Here is a 16,744-nt window from a genome sequence, read left to right on the forward strand (position 1 = left end):
GCCAGCATGGAAATGCTTAAAGACCAATTAACTTTTGACTTTGAGCAAGAGCAGATAGTCTAGGATTCCCCTGACAGCAGAGGGGCCATATGGCTCAAGGTTTTCTAAAGTGGAGTCTGTCATGGCTCCTGGTAGCTTTTTGGGGGGAAAGAAAAAAGCCACTACCAACCAAGATGAGAAATAGTTTTAAAGACAGTTACTTGGGGGGCAGCCCTGGTGGCTTGGTGGTTTAGCACCGCCTTCAGCCCAGGGCGTGATCCTGGAGACCTGGGATCGAGTCCCACATCAGGCTCTCTGCATGGAGCCTGCTTCTCCCTCTGCCTGTCTCTCTCTCTAATAAATAAATAAAATCTTAAAAAAAAAAAAAAAAAAAAAAAAGATGGTTACTTGGGGAAGGGAATGAATGAATTATATGCTCATGTGGGGCAACATTTCCCCAGTTTTAAAAAAAAAGTTCCTTTTACATTAACTTGAAATTTTAAAATAAATGACAAAAAAAATACTGCCAAGTTTTGAATATGCTTTTTCTAATTATTCATGCCTCACTCTGGAAAGCTGACAATCATCTGTAAGAGGAATGAGAGAAAAGCTGGCTTTGAGGCAGAGGTGAAGAATATAAGCAGTCTTTTACCGGATGACAGGCCTGAAGAAGATACATAAGTTAACAATGCCTTTAAGGATTAATTTAGGCTAGAGCTGAGAGGAGAAAATCACTGCCTTCGTGTCTGCATAGGATTGCTAAGCACAGCCTGAAAACAAACCACTGGCTGGGAAAGTCCCTACCTTCCCTTGGAGTGGATGAAATTCTAGGAATAGGTGCCAGAAGGAAAAGGCTTCAACTCCCATGATGGAAAATATACATTTATTATAAAATAATGTTTGTTTCATGATGAGAGTAGAAAAATAACACTATGAGCCGCTAAAAGAAGGTCTGGAGCTCAGTCTCAGGACTGAAATGAAAGGCTTTTGCATCACCCTGGGAGCAAAGCATCCGGAGGCTCTCTGCCCATGTGACAGGTATGGCACAGCACGCATGGGGAGGATGTGGCTCTGGTTCTGCTGGAAGCCCAAGGAGCCTCCCTGGTCCACACAAGATGCTCTGGCCACGAGGATCAAAGAAAACTTGAGGTCAGCAGAGAACTGGTTCTGAGAAGGGCCAGGACAGGACAACCTTGCCCCTCCCTACACTGCAGTGTAGAACAGTCTCTTAGGTTGATGGTCCTGGTTTAGAAGATGATGCCCAGTGGCCTTATGCTGTTTGCTGCCCAAATGTCTGTGTTGAGGAAAAGCTGCAACCTGTCCCAGGACAACTTGACCCACCAATTCTCATTGATGTGGCTAAAGACCAGAAGAATCTGTGGTCTCAGCCCATAAGGGCTGCTGGCTGAAATTTTTGTATTTCATATCCTGTCCATACTGATGGCAGAAAGAAAAAAAAAAAAAGAAAATGTTAAAAGACCAGTGAACAAGAGCAGCTGGCCTGAACTGTTCTGTATTTCAAGCCTCTTGGCCCCAAAGAACAAAGAGAATGTCTTCCCTAAGTAACCGTCTACCCTGAGTAGAAAAAGCAGTCCCATAGGCATCCCCTTTCCCCTTGAAAGTCCTTCAGACCCCTCAAGCTTCAGAAGAACAATGAATCCCTCCCTAGGATGAGCTGGGAACCCAACCCTCAGGTGACAGGAAATGAACCCTCAGCAGCAGTACCTGGAGAAAGCAGTCAGGGTGAGCACCTCAAGCAGCAGCTCTGAACCACAGAAGAAGAGCAAGATGCTGTTCATGATGGCTTCCAGGCGGAGCACGTAGGTCTGCAGCAGCAGGTAATAGGAGGCCATCATGGCAGATGGGAAGGTCAAGGCCACGCTAAACCCAAGTGGCATCTTTCGCTGGCAGAGGTTCCCCTTTGTACCTGTCAGATACAGCCCATGGAGTCACCTCCAAGTGGCCTGCTTTCCCTGGGCTCAGAGAAAAGGTTGAGGGAATGGGATGGGATGGACTGGCAAGGCAGAGAAAAATCATCCTGAATGGGGATGGGCAGATTTATAAAGAGGGTCCTAGCGTGCTAAAAATGAAGGGCTTTGGAGGTGCCACAGGATGGAGTCATTCACTCCAAAGGTCCTGCTTCAAGTCTGGCTCCCACTCAAGAGACAACAGCTTCTTTACTCAGGGAAAAAAAAAATTTTTTTTTTTTTTTTTTTTTTTTTTTAATTCATGAGAGAGACAGAGAGGCAGAGGGAGAAGCAAGCTCCTCGCAGGGAGCCCAGTGTGGGACTCGATCCCCAGAACCTGGGATCACACACTGAGCTGAAGGCAGACGCTCAACCGCTGAGCCACCCAGCCGTCCCTATATATATATTTTTAATTACAATATATAATCATTGAGCATCTTTCAACTAGGGCAGCCCCGGTGGCTCAGTGGTTTAGTACCACCTTCAGCCCGGGGCCTGATCCTAGAGACCCGGGATCGAGTCCCACGTTGGGCTCCCTGCTTGGAGCCTGCTTCTCCCTCTGCCTGTGTCTCTGCCTCTCTCTGTGTGTCTCTCATGAATAAATAAATTAAATCTTTAAAAAAAAAAGAATCAACTAACATAAATACAGAAAATAATTTTAGGAAATATAGAAACTAAAAGACCCCATGGCTCCCCACTGGAGATAACCATTATTATAGAATGATGCATACTGTTCCAGGTTTTTTTATGTCTGTATACTTACATATTACTTTTTATTATTACAAAAGTAGAATTAAAAAATAAAAATAGAATCACACTGTACATACTATTTCCAACTTGTTTTTTTCCCATTTAATGTATCTTTTCACATATAACTACCTTATTCTTTTTTTAATGGCCATGAACAATTTCACGGAAGCAATTCCATATTTTAACTAATCCCCTATTGCTAGATGTTTAAGTTGTTTCCGATTTTTTTTTTTTTTTTAAGATTTTATTTATCTGAAAGAGCGTGAACAAGCATGAGGTGGGGAGGGGCAGAGGCAGAGGGAGATGCAGACTCCACGCTCAACAGGGAGCCCAATGAGGCTCAATTTCAGGACCCTGAGATCATGACCTAGCCAAAGGCAAATGCTTTACCGTTTGAGCCACCCAGGCACCCTCTAATTTTTTTTTAAGATTTTTTTTTTTTTTAAGTAATCTCTACACCAACTTGGGGCTTGGACTTACAACCCAGAGATCAAGAGTTGCACACTCCATGACTGAGCCAGCCAGGCACCCCTCTAATGTTTTGATGTTACAAAATACGTGGCCATAAACCTTCTCCTATAGATACCTTTGCATATCTGTGGAAGTGTTTGTCTCTTTACCAACCAGTTTTAGATGTGTAATTGTTATGTCTCAGAAAAAAATACAAATTTTAGGGGTGCCTGGGTGACTTAGTCACTTGAGGGTACGACTCTTGATTTCAGCTCAGGTCATGATCTCAGGGTCATGGGATTGAGCCCTGCATCAGACTCTGTCCTCGGTGAGGAGTCGGCTTGAAATTCTTTCCATCTCCCTCTGCCCCTCCACCCCACTCATGCCCTCTCTCTCAAATAAATAAATATTTTTAAAAATAATACAAATTTTACATGACAAAACTTTAGCAAAAACAATTAATCTAACTTATATTCCCAAAGAGTGTGGAATAGAAAGACCTGGTCCTCATACCCATTACAATAATGGGTATTCGGAAATCTTTCTAATCTGATGGATGAAATTATTACCTTGTTTCAATTTGCTTTTTATTAATGAGTTTGGACATTTTATCATGATTAATGATTCTCTGTGATTATTCTTATGTGAACTCCCTATTAGTGTCCCTTACCAATTTTTAAAATTAGGTCATCTTTAGTTACTCCTGTGAGCCTTCTATCTTTGTTACATATGTTGCAAATACTCTTTCTTCTCAGCCTGTGTTTTAACATTGTTTCCTGGGATGAGATATTTTCTAACTAATAAGGAATCTACTCTGGATCTGGGAGGATAAAAAACTTGTCCTAAAGAAATCCTGTTCAGAGAGAAGAGGGGACCTTAGTGCTTTCTTGTGTGACATATACTGCCCTGAACATGGAGTTATAGTCAAATCTATTCTCCTAAGCAAGCTAGTAATAGGAACCAGGCAGGCTCTCATAGCACTTGGGAAGTTAGGAAGAACCTATCTAAAATCTCAGGTGGCTCAGTTGGTTAAACATCCGCCTTCGCCTCAGGTCATGATCCCAGGGCCCTGGAATTGAATCCCAAGTCAGGCTCTTTGCTCTGCAGGGAGTCTGCTTCTCCCTCTGCCCTTCCCCCTGCTCATTCTCTCTCTCTCTCTCTAATAAATAAAATCTTAAAAAAACAAAACAAAACAAACTCATGCTACTGCCCACTTCTGTCTCTACAGAGCAACAAACTAGTAAAGCCTGACCCAGAAAATGAAGCAGCTTGAAACTTCAGAGAGGGAGTAATGGGACATTCCATCAGATCCAATCTCTTATTGTGAAACTAGGTTATGTACCTCTTGTTAAGTTACAGATAGCAGTCTGTCTGAGAAGGAATGGAAATATTCTCTGGACAACACTCACCAAAAAACAGTCGAATTACTTCAATTCCGAGGTAAAGGAGAAGCATCACCACATCCAGTACTAGATTGGCTGTTGGATATGGTAGGAGGAGAGCTGCCGACACAAAAGCCAGAGTTTGCAAACATAAGAGCACCCACAAGAACTCCCCCACACTTGGGAATAAAGAGGGCATGAGTCTTATCAGCTTTCCAATGAACCAGTCAGTGAGATGTGGACAGGATCTGTTAGCCTGCTGCAGGGTATGTCAACTCAGTGTGTGTTAATGATGGAAACACTTCTCTAAAAAGGAGCAACGAAAGGATGAAAAATAAGGCTCCTGATGGGAGTTGGCTCTGGGCTGAAGTGGGGAAGGGATGTTGGGACGAGGTTAGTCACGCCCCATGCCTTACCTTTATACAGAAATATGAAGAGTTCCAGGAGAAAATAGGTAGCATAGTACCACCCGTTCAGAAAGAACAGGATTTCCAGCGGGGTGGAGGACAGCCGTTTACCTGAAAAGATGAGCACAAGTGAGGAGGGTGTGCGAGACGGCCTGTCACCCTCTGCCCTCCGGATGGTTTTGTGCCTCACTTGAAGGAAACGAGGTCGCAGCTGGAGGGAAAGGCCTCTTGGGGGCACTTCTTGTTGCTGACAACGAGGGTGTGTGCGTGTGCAGGGGCCTCCAGGATCCGCTTCTGTCCCCGGGATCACGCCGAAGCCGGCTCTTGGCTTCGGGGTGAAAAGTCTAAGATCTCATCCCGTCGCTGCGCCCCATTTGGGAAATTAGGGCGCGGAGGCCAGCACCGGCCTGTTCAACGACACGCAGCGGATTCGAAGCCGAGCCGGCCCGGAACAGGCCCAGCCCAGGATGTGGGGGTTGCTGAGACCCGCACCTCGAGGCCTCGGGCACCGGGTGGGTGAGGCTGCGGAACCCCAGTCTACGCGAGCGACGAGCGGCGTCCCTGGCGCCCGAAAACGAAGCGTTTAGGAGAGCTCTAGCGGGGGACAGAGGGACAGTGGGGGCCACAGGACCAGAGACACACACCTCCAGAATCTCACCTCGCGACGCCATCTTCTGTCCCCATGGAAACTGCGTCCGCGGCCGCAGCCGTTCCCGGAGCAGCGAGGCCCGGCCGGAAGCGGGGATGGAGCGGCCCCTGCTTCCGGCCGCTCTGCCCGCCCGCGGACTCTATGGTCTTCGGGGTCCGGGGCGGCCTCCGGGCCCGCGGCGCCTGCGCGGGGAGGAGACGCGGCGTCCGCGGCTCTCGGCTGCGGTCGGGCCCGTCGCGGCGCGCGAAGCTGAGGCCCGGGGCAGGGGCAGGGGCAGGTCTCGAGGGCCCCCGACGCGGGTGGCGGCACCTGGGGGAAGCGGCGGCGGTCGGGCCGCGCCCTCGGTTCTCTCCTCAGGACAACCCCACAGTGAGCGACGGGCGCGCGGCCGGGCTCGGCCTCCAGCGTGTGTGGGCGGGGGGCGGGGGGCGGGGCTGGGAGCGGCAGGAGCGCGGGGCCGCGCGAGGAGGAGGGTGTTGGGCGGTCGCAGGCCCACCCCGTACCGCCGCTCACGTGCCTCCCCCGCCCACGGCCTGGGGCCTCAGACGGTCCGTCTCTAGAAGGAAGACGCGCCAGCTGCCCTCCCTGCGGCTTCAGGCTCTTCCGGGGGAGCACGGCTACGCCCGTGCATGGACACCGCGCGGACAGCTCGGGTCACGCCGCTGCCTAGGCTCGACCGTCACCAACAGAAACAACGCGGCTTGTAGCCCTGAAAACCACCGTCTGGCCCCGCTCGCCCTTTTCGTAAAGGATGGCTGGGAGCACACCTGCCGCGACCCAAAGTAGATGGTGAGACCGAATGGCCCCTAGCGCAGCGAGCGGCAGGGATGGCCGCACAGCAGCCGGTTCTCCTGCACCCAAGTCCTGTGAGCGGCCTGAAGGCGGCGCCAAACCGCCGAGCCACCCGGGCATCCCTACAGTGCAGTCGTGTATAAGAGAAGAGGTCGATATCCAAAATATGTAAAGAACCGGGATCCCTGGGTGGCGCAGCGGTTGGGCGCCTGCCTTTGGCCCAGGGCGCGATCCTGGAGACCCGGGATCGAATCCCACATCGGGCTCCCGGTGCATGGAGCCTGCTTCTCCCTCTGCCTGTGTCTCTGCCTCTCTCTCTCTCTCTCTGTGACTATCATAAATAAATAAAAATTAAAAAAAATATATATATATATATAAACTTATGCAGCTCAATAACCAAAACAATCCAATTAATGGGCAGAAGACATGAATAGACATTTTCCCAAAGAAGACATACAGATAGCCAACAAATGAAAAGATGCTTAACATCACTCATGACGTAAATGCACATCAAAATCACAGTGAGATATCACCACACATTTGTCAGAATGGCTATTATCAAAAGAATGAGAGTAACAAATATTGGCGAGGATGCAGAGGAACAGGAACCCTTGTGCACTGTTGGTGGGAATGTGTCTTAATGCAGTCACTCTGGAAAACATGAAGGTTCCTCAAAAAATTAAAAACAGAAATGCCACATGACCCAGTAACTCCACTACTGGGTATTCATCCCAAGAAAACAAAACCCTAATTTGAAAAGATAGATGCATCGCTGTGTTCACTGCCACATTATTCATAATAGTAGCTAAGATATGGGGACAGACTAAGCGTCCATCAATGGACATCTCCCGATGAGTGGAGAAAGAAGATATGCTGTATATATTCGATGGCATATTACTTGGCCATAATAAAAATGAGAATCTTGCCATTTGCAACGACATGGATAGACCTTGATGGTTTCACGCCAAATGGAAATAGGACAGAGAAAGACAATTACCATATGATTCCACTTACATGTGGAATCTAAAACAAAACTCAACTCCTAGAGAATAATTTGATGACTGCCCGAGGGGAGGGTGGAAGGGTGTGTGGAGGACAAAATGGGTAAAGGCATCAAGAGGTACAAACTTTCAGTTATAAAACAAATAAGTCATGGGGATGTAATGTACCTCATGATGACCTATAGTCAATAATACTGTATTGCAAATTTGAAAGTTGCTAAGAAATCTTAAAAGTTCTCAAAAGAAAAAGCTTTCACCATCAATATGTTAAATAAGGACTTTTTTTTTTTTTTTGCAGATACTCTCAGTTTAAGAGAGTCCCTTCTCTTCCTAGTTTGCTGAAATGTTAATGATACATTCTATTGAATACTTTCTCTGCAGCCCTTGAGATGATCCTATGATTCTCCACTTTATTCTGCAAATGGGATGAATTACATGGATTTTCAAGGGTATAATTAAGCTTGCATTCCTGGGAAGAAACACATTTGCTTATGATATTATGTAGAAAAGAGTTGACATAGCAGGCCTGAGACTACTGTCCTTAGGAAGTCCTACTTGCAAGATTGGTCTTTGGCTGGTGTCTGGAACTTTGGTTTCAGAAGTGTTTCCACCTTTCCAAAGTGGCTCACTGTGCCTAAACTGTACAAACTATGTGGTTTATGCTGAACACCTGCTTCCTTCTGGGAGTCAAATTTTGGTAAGTACGTGCTAAATAGAGGTTGCTTATGTAGCTATCCTCCAATAAAATCCTTGGACACCCAAGTCTCTTACCTGGTAGACAACATTTCATACATGTTATCACAACTTACTGCTAGAGACATTAGGCAAATCTTATGTAATTCCACTGGGAGAGGATTCTTGGAAGCTTGCTCTTCTAGACTTCACATTTTCTTTTTACGGACTTTAGCTTTGTATCATTTCATTATAATAAATCATAGCCAAAGTATGCCGAGTCCTGTGAGTTCTCCTAGCAAATCAGTGAGTCTGGAGGTGGTCTTGGGGATGTTTAGTAGCTATAGTACACTTTTTATATATCATTGAATTTCATTTGCTAATATTTTGTTCAGGTGTTTACATACATTATGAGAGAGATTGGTTTGTAATTTTACTTTCCTGTAAGGACCTTGTCAAGTTAGGCGTTAAGGTTAAGTTGGGCACCTGAAATGAGGTGAGAAATATTTCTTCTTTTTGTTACATGAAGGAAATTGTGTAAAATACTTTATTTCTTTAGAAGAAGGATTCACTGATGAAGCCACCTAAACCTGGATTTTTTTTGTAGGAGATTTTATCATGACCAAATTTCTTTAATGTATACTTGATTTCAGATTCAGATTTTCTATTTTCTGAGTAATGTTTGGAAAAACTTGTGTTTTTAAAACATCTTCCCATTTTTATACATTTTCAAGTGTGTTGATGCGAAGTTTCTCATAACAGCCTCATGTTTTTTAATGCCTACAGGATATATAGTGATAGCCCCTTTTTCTTCCTGACTTTTTTTTCTTGATTATTTTTTTAAGATTTTGTTTGTTCTTTAAAAAAAAAAAAGAACAGGGTGTGATCCTGGAGACCTGGGATCAGTCCCATGTCGGGCTCCCTGCATGGAGCCTGCTTCTCTCTCTGCTTGTGTCTCTGCCTCTTTCTCTGTGTGTCTCTCATGAATAAATAAATAAAATCTTAAAAAAAAAAAAGATTTTGTTTATCAGAGAGAGAGAGAAAAGAGCAGAGGGAGAGGGACAAGCAGACTCCCAGCTGAGTATGGAGCCCAGCGCAGGGCTCAATCTCACAACCCCAAGATCAGGATCTGAGCCGAAATCAAGGATTGGACACTTAACCAAGCAAGCCACCCAGACGCCCCTTTATCGATTATTTTTGATAGGTGTTTATCAATTTTAGTAATCTTTCTTAAAGAAACAACTTCTGGTTTTTCTTCACTCTATATTTGTTTTCTCTTAATAGATTTCTGCTCGGCCTCAGTTCCTTTGTCCTAGTTTCTTCAGGTTTTACTTGGTGTTCTTTTTGAGATGGAAACCTAAAGCTTACCTTTTCAGTCTTTCTTCTCTAATATTTGTATTTTAAGGTTATAAATTCCCCTCTACATGCTAATATGGCTGCATCTTGTAATCCAATGTCCTGCTAAATCAAACTAACATATAATTGTACTGACTTTTTGTTGATCCTTTAGGATTTTTTATGTTCATGGTGATCATTTTCTTTTCTTTTTTTTTTAAGCTTTTATTTATTTATTCATGAGAAAGAGAGAGGCAGAGACATAGGCAGAGGGAGAAGCAGGTTCCCTGTGGGAAGCCCAATGTGGGACTCAATCCCAGGACCCTGGGACCACGCCTTGAGCCGCTCAAGCACTGAGCCACTCAGGCATCTTTCATGGTGATCATTTTCAATTAAGGAGAGTTTTACTTCTTTTTTCTCAATATGTATGCCTTTTGGAGTGTCTGCCTGGCTCAGATGGTAGAGCATGTGACTCTTGATCTCTGGGTCATGAGTTCAAGCCCCACATTGGGCCTAGAGCTTACTTTCAAAAAAACATAAGCCTTTTTTCTTTTTCCTTCTCCTACTGCTCTGGGCCAGCTAATACAATATTGAATAGAAGTAGTGTGAGTGGATATCTGTGCCTTTTCCCCAATTCTAGAAAACATTCAGTCTTCCACCATTGAGTATGGTATTTCAGAGATGCCTTCTACCAGGTAAGGAAATTTCTCTTCTTAGTTTACGGAGAATTTTCATCGTGAATGGGTGTGAATTTCATCACAGCTACATCTATTTAATGATCAAATGCCTTTCCTCCTTTATTCTATTGATTTGGTGAATTTCACGTATTGATTTTTAAATGTGAGACCAACTTTACATTCCGTGATAAATTCCACTTGGTCATGTTATGTTGTTATTCTTTTTACATTGCTGGATTCAATTTGCTAGAATTTGAAAACTGTTTGCATCTATGTTCTTGAGGGATACTAATCTATAGTTTTGTTTCCATGTGAAATATTTGTCAATCGTGATATCAGGGTGTCATAAAATGATCGGAATTGGGAAATGCTTCTCTTTTTCTATTTTCTGAAAGAGTTTATATAGGATTATTATTTCTTCCCCAAATGTTTGATAGAATTCATCAATTAAGTCATCTGTACCTGAAGTTTTCTTTAATGGGAAGGCTTTTCATTATGAATTCAATTTCTCTTTTTTTCTTGAGCCAGTTTTGGTGATTTGTGTCTTTTGATGAATTTGTTCATTTCATAACACTTATCAAGTTTATTGGCATAAAATTGACTATCAATAACCTTCTGATCCTTTTAATATGCATAAGATCTATAGGAACATTCCCTCTTTCATTTTTTAAAAATATTTTATTTATTTATTCATGAAAGACAGAGAGAGAGGCAGAGACATAGACAGAGAGAGAAGCAGGCTCCATGCAGGAATCTTGATGTGGGACTTGATTCCGGACCCTGGGATCATGCCCTGAGCCAAAGGCAGACGCTCAACCACTGAGCCACCCAGGCGTCCCAGGTTTTATTCTTCTTTCTACTTTGCTCTTTTTTTTCTAGTTGTAGATAAAGTGATAGACCATTGATTTTATTTACTTTTTAATTTTTAAAAGATTTTATTTATTTGAGAGTGAGCAGGTGAGCGGGGAGAAGGACAGAGGGAGGAGAGGGAGGAGAGAAAATCTCAAGCAGATACTGAACTGAGCACGGACCCCGATGAGGGGTTCAGTCCTACCACCCTGAGATCATGAGCTGAGCGGAAATCAAGAGTAGGATACTTAACGAACTGAGGCACCCAGGTGCCCCAAGACACTGATTTTAAATCTTTTTTTTTTCAGGGCTCAGTCAGTTGAGCATCTTGACTTCGGCTCAGGTCATGATCTCAGGGTCCTGTCAGGTTCCCTACTCAAGGGCGAGTCTGCTTCTTCCTCTGCCCCCTTCCCCTACTTATACTCACTCTAAATAAAATCTTTAAAAAATTTCTTTTTCTGGGGATCCCTGGGTGGCTCAGCGGTTTAGTGCCTGCCTTTGGCCCGGGCTGCGATCCTGGAGTCCTGGGATCAAGTCCCACGTCGGGCTCCCGGCATGGAGCCTGCTTCTCCCTCCTCCTGTGTCTCTGCTTCACAGAGATAGTCACAGAGAGAGAGAGAGAGGCAGAGACATAGGCAGAGGGAGAAGCAGGCTCCATGCACCGGGAGCCTGACGTGGGATTCGATCCCGGGTCTCCAGGATCGCGCCCTGGGCCAAAGGCAGGCGCTAAACCACTGCGCCACCCAGGGATCCCAATAAATAAATCTTTAAAAAAAATTTGTTTTCTAATAAAAGCTGCATTGTAGGCATTTTAATGTTTTCATTATTATTCAAAGTACTTTCTAATTTCCCTTGTGAATTCTTCTTTGATCCATGAATTCTTTACAAGTGTATTATTTAACTGCTAAATATTTAGTGTTTTCCCAGTGTGGCAACTATCAATATACTGCCCCTCAGCTCCAGATTCACCTTTCAGCACCTATTCTGTATTCTGGGGTAGCAGACTAGACTCTTAAGAATTTCTCCCTTGCAGTGAGCATGATGATAAGATGATACTAGAAGGATACTGCAGGAAGAAAGGGGCTTTCCTGGTTCCAGTATGCATCTGCTCTTGCTGCGCAGTCTGTCAGAGACGTGTATGTGGGGGGGACATCCAGTGGTGCTCTGCCCTAGCTGTGTGCCAAGAGTGGAGGGTCCTGCAGCAATCCTCTAGCTCCAGCCCAGGTTTGGCGACGAACTTGCCAAAGCCTCACCACCTGCAAAGCATCCAGCTCCCTCTGTACTCCTGCCCACCAGCTCAGCTTGCTGCATCCCAGAGGGTGTTTCCCAGAGGTTTCCTGATATGGACACCAGAGGCTCCAGATCTTACCCCTGCAGTAGTGCCCCAACTCTTCTGCATACCCACCCACTAACCTTGGCCCACCCACGCTCTGGAGTGTCATTTCCCAGGGCCCTCCCAAAAGAAACACCATGTACATTCACCACGTACTCTACAAAATTGAATCTGATCAAGATACTCATTTCACAGCAAAGGAAGTGTGGCAATGGGCTTATGCCCATGGACTTAACAGAACTTCCCACACATATTTCATCACCTGGAACCAGGGGGCTTCACTAAAAAGTGGAAGAGCTTCCTGAAGACTCAGTTATAGCACCAGGTGGGAGACAATCCATGAAAGAATGATGGCTGATTTACAGAATAAAGTACATCTTTGAATCAGAGACCATTATATGGTGCTTCATCCCCCTGGCCAGCATACAATTGATCCAGGTACCAAGAGGTGGGAGTAGGAATGACTCATCTTATTACACTGTATCAATCCACAGAGTTTTTGCCTCTTATCCTGAAAAATCTGAGCCTGCTGATTTGGAAATCTTACTTCTCAAGTGAGGAATGTTCCACAAAGGGATGTAACAATGGCACCATTGAATTACAAGATAGGATTGCCACTTGGCCATATGGGGCTCCTTATGCCCCACACATAAACCACTGGGTGAAGAAAAGGGAGGGGGTCCAATCTACTGGCTGGAGTAATTGATGCTGATTCTCAAGGGAAATTTCTACTGCTGCTATACAATGGAGGCTAGGAAGACTTTGTCTGGAACCCAGAGGATTCTCTGGGGCACCTCTGAGTGCATCCATGCTACCCAAAAAGCAGGGCAATTAAGGACCAAGATCTTTTAGAATGAGACTTTGGGTCCCTCTACCAGGTAAAGAGCCCAGAGCAGCAGAAGCTCAGCTGAAGACAAGGGAAATATGGAATAGGTAGTTGAAGAAGAAAGCCATGGATCCCAACTATGACCTTGGACTAGCTACAAAAATGACCAACTAGAAAAATGAAGACTACAATAGCTTTGCATGTTTTTCTTTTATTTTTGTGTTTATTTGTACACACTGTTTTCTCCTTTTTACTTCCCTTTTAATGTACAAATTGTAGGAGGTCAACTTTATAATTTAATCTTTAGGTAATAGAATATTTAGTGGAACTAGGACTAAAATTGTGGAGTAATTACTACAGTCAGTTCTGGATACAGTGACTATTGGGACAGTGTCTTCTCATTTGTGAGAAAGGTGAGAACATCACTTTTAAGGATAGATCTATCTTATTGGTAGGAATGTAACTGATAGGGAAGTTCAAATATGTATCGAAGAGCACATATGGAATCTGAGTAGTCAAAAAGATGGATTTTGTTACCTATTTTTTGCCTCGGCTCCAGGTTCACCCTTTAGTACCTATTCTTTGATAATGGACTGGACTCAGCATTCCTTCCTTACAGTGAGCATGATGTTAGCTTTGTCAGTAGAGGGCAGTGGAGGGACACTCAAGGAAGGAAAGGATTTGTCTTCTTGGCTCCAGTGAGCTCTGGTTTGTTTTTCCGTGCTCCAGTGCCATGGTCTCTCAGCAGTGCAGGTGCATAGGGCCATCAGGGGCCATCAGGGGCCATCAGGTGGTGCTCTGTTCCAGCTACACACCAGGAGCAGACACTCCCTCAGCAACCTGGCAGACCTGGTCCAGTCCCAATCCCAATGACTACTTTGCTGTGGCCCTCCTGAAAAGGATACTGCATGCTCCAGGCCTTGCACCTGGAGCAACCCCCTAACTCTCTGCATCTGTACCCTCAGTCTTTTTTACCTTTGCCCTGGACCATCATTTTTCCCAGACCCCTCTAGGCATGGACACCACATACCCACAGCAGTGCCCCAACTCGCTCTCTACATCTGTTCACCAACTTTGGCTCTTCTCCCTGGAGGGTTAATTCCCATGGCCCTCCATGCCCTGTGTGGAGGTCATGCACTCCAGGCCTCATCACACAGGACACTCCTCTAACTCTTTTGGTCACCTTCCCAACAGCCTTGGCTCACCTGTGGCCTGAAGGTTGTTTCCTGCAATCTTTCCAATGTGGATACTGTATGCTCTGGGCCTGGTGCCTGCAGATGGTATCCTTACACTCCCTGCACCTGCTCACCAGCCTCAGCTTACCTGTGTTTAGAGGGTTGTGTCTTGCCTGACAACTGTGAAGCAGCTCCGGCCTAGCTAAACCAGTGAACTTGTCTACCATCCAGTGGGCTGAAGTGAGGTCTGAACCCCAGCCTTGGGGTTGGGGGACCTTGCCAAGTTTGTCCTTTCTTGAGTACTCTCCCTCAGTCCTCAGGTCCCCTTTTAGAATTCTCTTTACATCTTTGTAGTTATTCTTTTTGCCATAATTTATTAATTCTTTATAGTAATACCCTTTTTATGTTTAAATGATTGTATAGCTTGTCTCCTGATTGGACCTAGATTGAACCACCTAGCTATTTTATTGTTACTGATTTCTAGCTCAGCCCCATTATTGTCAAAGAGCATACTCTTTTAAATTGAGAATTGCTTTATGGCCCAGTATATTTACCATATACTGATCAATATTCTGTATACTAGGGAAAAAAACTGCATTCTAAATGCATATGTATTATAAAGAAATTAACAGGAAAAAAAGACAAAAAGAAAGTCTTTAACTGGCTACTATTTCTGAGGTGCTCTATTCCTTTCTGAGAATCTGAATTCCCATCTGTCGTTTCCTTCAAGCCAAATAACTCCTTTAGCATTTCTTGTAGTGCAGGATTGTTGACAGCTAATTCTCTTTTATCTGAAAATACCTATTTCAACTTCATTCTTGGAAGTATATTTTTGGTGAATGCGGAATTCTGACTTGACCTTTTTTTTCATTTTAGTATCTTAGAGATGTTGTTACATTCTCTCCTGGCTTCCAAATTCTACTGAGAAGCAAACCATCGTTATTCCTCTATATGAGGTATGTTGTCTGCTCTTGATGTTTTCAAGATTTGCTTTTCATCTTTAGCTTTCAATGATTTGACCAGGATATCCTAGTGATGGCCTTTCTGTGTTTCTCTAGGTTTGTGAAGTATCTTAAATCTATAAATCTCTCTTTCATCAAATTAGGGAGATTTTTGACTATTGTTTTCCTAAATGCTTTTTCTGCTCTGTTCCTCATTCCAACAGGATCTCAGCCATTATTAGAAGTCCCTGGATATAGGGCACCTGGGTGGCTCAGTGTTGGATCATCTGCCTTTGGCTCAGGTCATGATCCCAAGGTCCTGGGATCGAGTCCCTTATCAGGCTCCCTGCAGGGAGAGAGGCAGAGACACAACACAGGCAGAAGGAGAAGCAGGCTCCATGTAGGGAGCCTGACGTGGGACTCGATCCTGGGTCTCCAGGATCACACCCCGGGCTAAGGCGGCGCTAAACTGCTGAGCCACCGGGGCTGCCCTGTTAGTTTTAAAGATTTTATTTAGGGGCACCTGGGTGGCACAGTTGGTTAAGTGTCTGCCTTTGGCTCAGGTCATGATCTCAGGATCCTGGAATCAGCCCTGTGTCAGGCTCCCTGCTCAGTGCTTCTCCTTCTCCCTCTGCCTGCTACTCTATTTGGGCTCTCTCAAATAAATAAAATCTTTAAAAGGAAAAAAAAAAAGGATTTTATTTACTTGAGAAAGAGAGCACAACCCTCAATCATAAACTCTTTGTCTGCTTTCTTCAGTATTTGGGTCACTCTTCTCTATTCTTTTACTCTGGTTTTAAATAATATGGGCCTGGGATCCCTGGGTGGCTCAGAGGTTTGGCGCCTGCCTTTGGCCCAGGGAGTGATCCTGGAGACCCAGGATCAAGTCCCATGTCAGGCTCCCTGCTTGGAGTCTGCTTCTCCCTCTGCCTGTGTCTCTGCCTCTGTCTGTCTCTCGTGAATGAATAAATAAAATCTTTAAAAAAATAAAATAAAAAAATAAAAATAATATGGGCCTATCTCTTGACTGCCAGTAATTATTAGATCCAGAAATTATGTATAAAAATATAGTGTCAACTCACTTGGGAACTAAATGGTTTGAGGCTACGGCAATTTTGATAAGTGTCAGCTTACCTGTTTCATCTTGTTCCTAGTAAGGAGTCCTGAGCTTTTTATCTGTTCACAGTTCCCTCCCACTGGCGGGTCCTGAATTCTAATTATCAGTACCATATATCTGCCAAAAATTCTATTCTGCTTTTCAGAGCTTTGCTCTGAAAAAGATAGCCTCTGGCCCCAAGACTTGGTAAATATCTTGAGAAGATGATTGTTTGTGTTTTAAGCTCCTCCAGCCCTCAGTTTTGTTTCTCCAGTGTTATCAGATAACCTGGCTCAGCAGACTTTTTCCTGGCTATAACCCTCTATCTGGGCAATGCATGGATTTTTAGCTTCTTGCTCAAACCCAGAATCAGCAAATACCCCCAGAGAAAAATCTGCTGCAAATTGTCAGCTCACTTCTCTATGACTCTCCCTACTTTAGAATTTCAGGTCCCCCAGTCCTC

The 16,744-nt window shown here is 44.6% G+C and overlaps 1 protein-coding gene across 6 annotated transcripts in view; it reads right to left on the reverse strand.

Annotated features, from left to right (window-relative positions):
- The window catches only part of TMEM216 (transmembrane protein 216), a 29,736-nt gene extending 23,996 nt beyond the window's left edge, over nucleotides 1-5,740 (reverse strand). For 5 of the 6 annotated variants that reach the window (XR_005373686.1, XR_005373685.1, XR_005373683.1 and 2 more), the window contains exons 1-4: nucleotides 5,594-5,740; nucleotides 4,945-5,046; nucleotides 4,556-4,648; nucleotides 1,705-1,906 (exon numbers count right to left, since the gene is read on the reverse strand). Coding sequence is in view for 1 of the 6 variants with exons in the window: in XM_038564384.1 (XP_038420312.1) it covers nucleotides 1,401-1,416; nucleotides 1,705-1,906; nucleotides 4,556-4,648; nucleotides 4,945-5,046; nucleotides 5,594-5,606 (426 nt within the window). In the remaining 5 variants the exon portion in view is untranslated. Of the gene's footprint in view, nucleotides 1-845; nucleotides 1,417-1,704; nucleotides 1,907-4,555; nucleotides 4,649-4,944; nucleotides 5,047-5,593 lie in introns of those variants that run through there. The other variant, XM_038564384.1, reaches the window with a different exon arrangement.
- Nucleotides 5,741-16,744: the final 11,004 nt, after the last annotated feature.

This window comes from Canis lupus, chromosome 18 (genome assembly GCF_011100685.1).
Source record: "Canis lupus familiaris isolate Mischka breed German Shepherd chromosome 18, alternate assembly UU_Cfam_GSD_1.0, whole genome shotgun sequence".
Taxonomy (NCBI): Eukaryota; Metazoa; Chordata; class Mammalia; order Carnivora; family Canidae; genus Canis; species Canis lupus.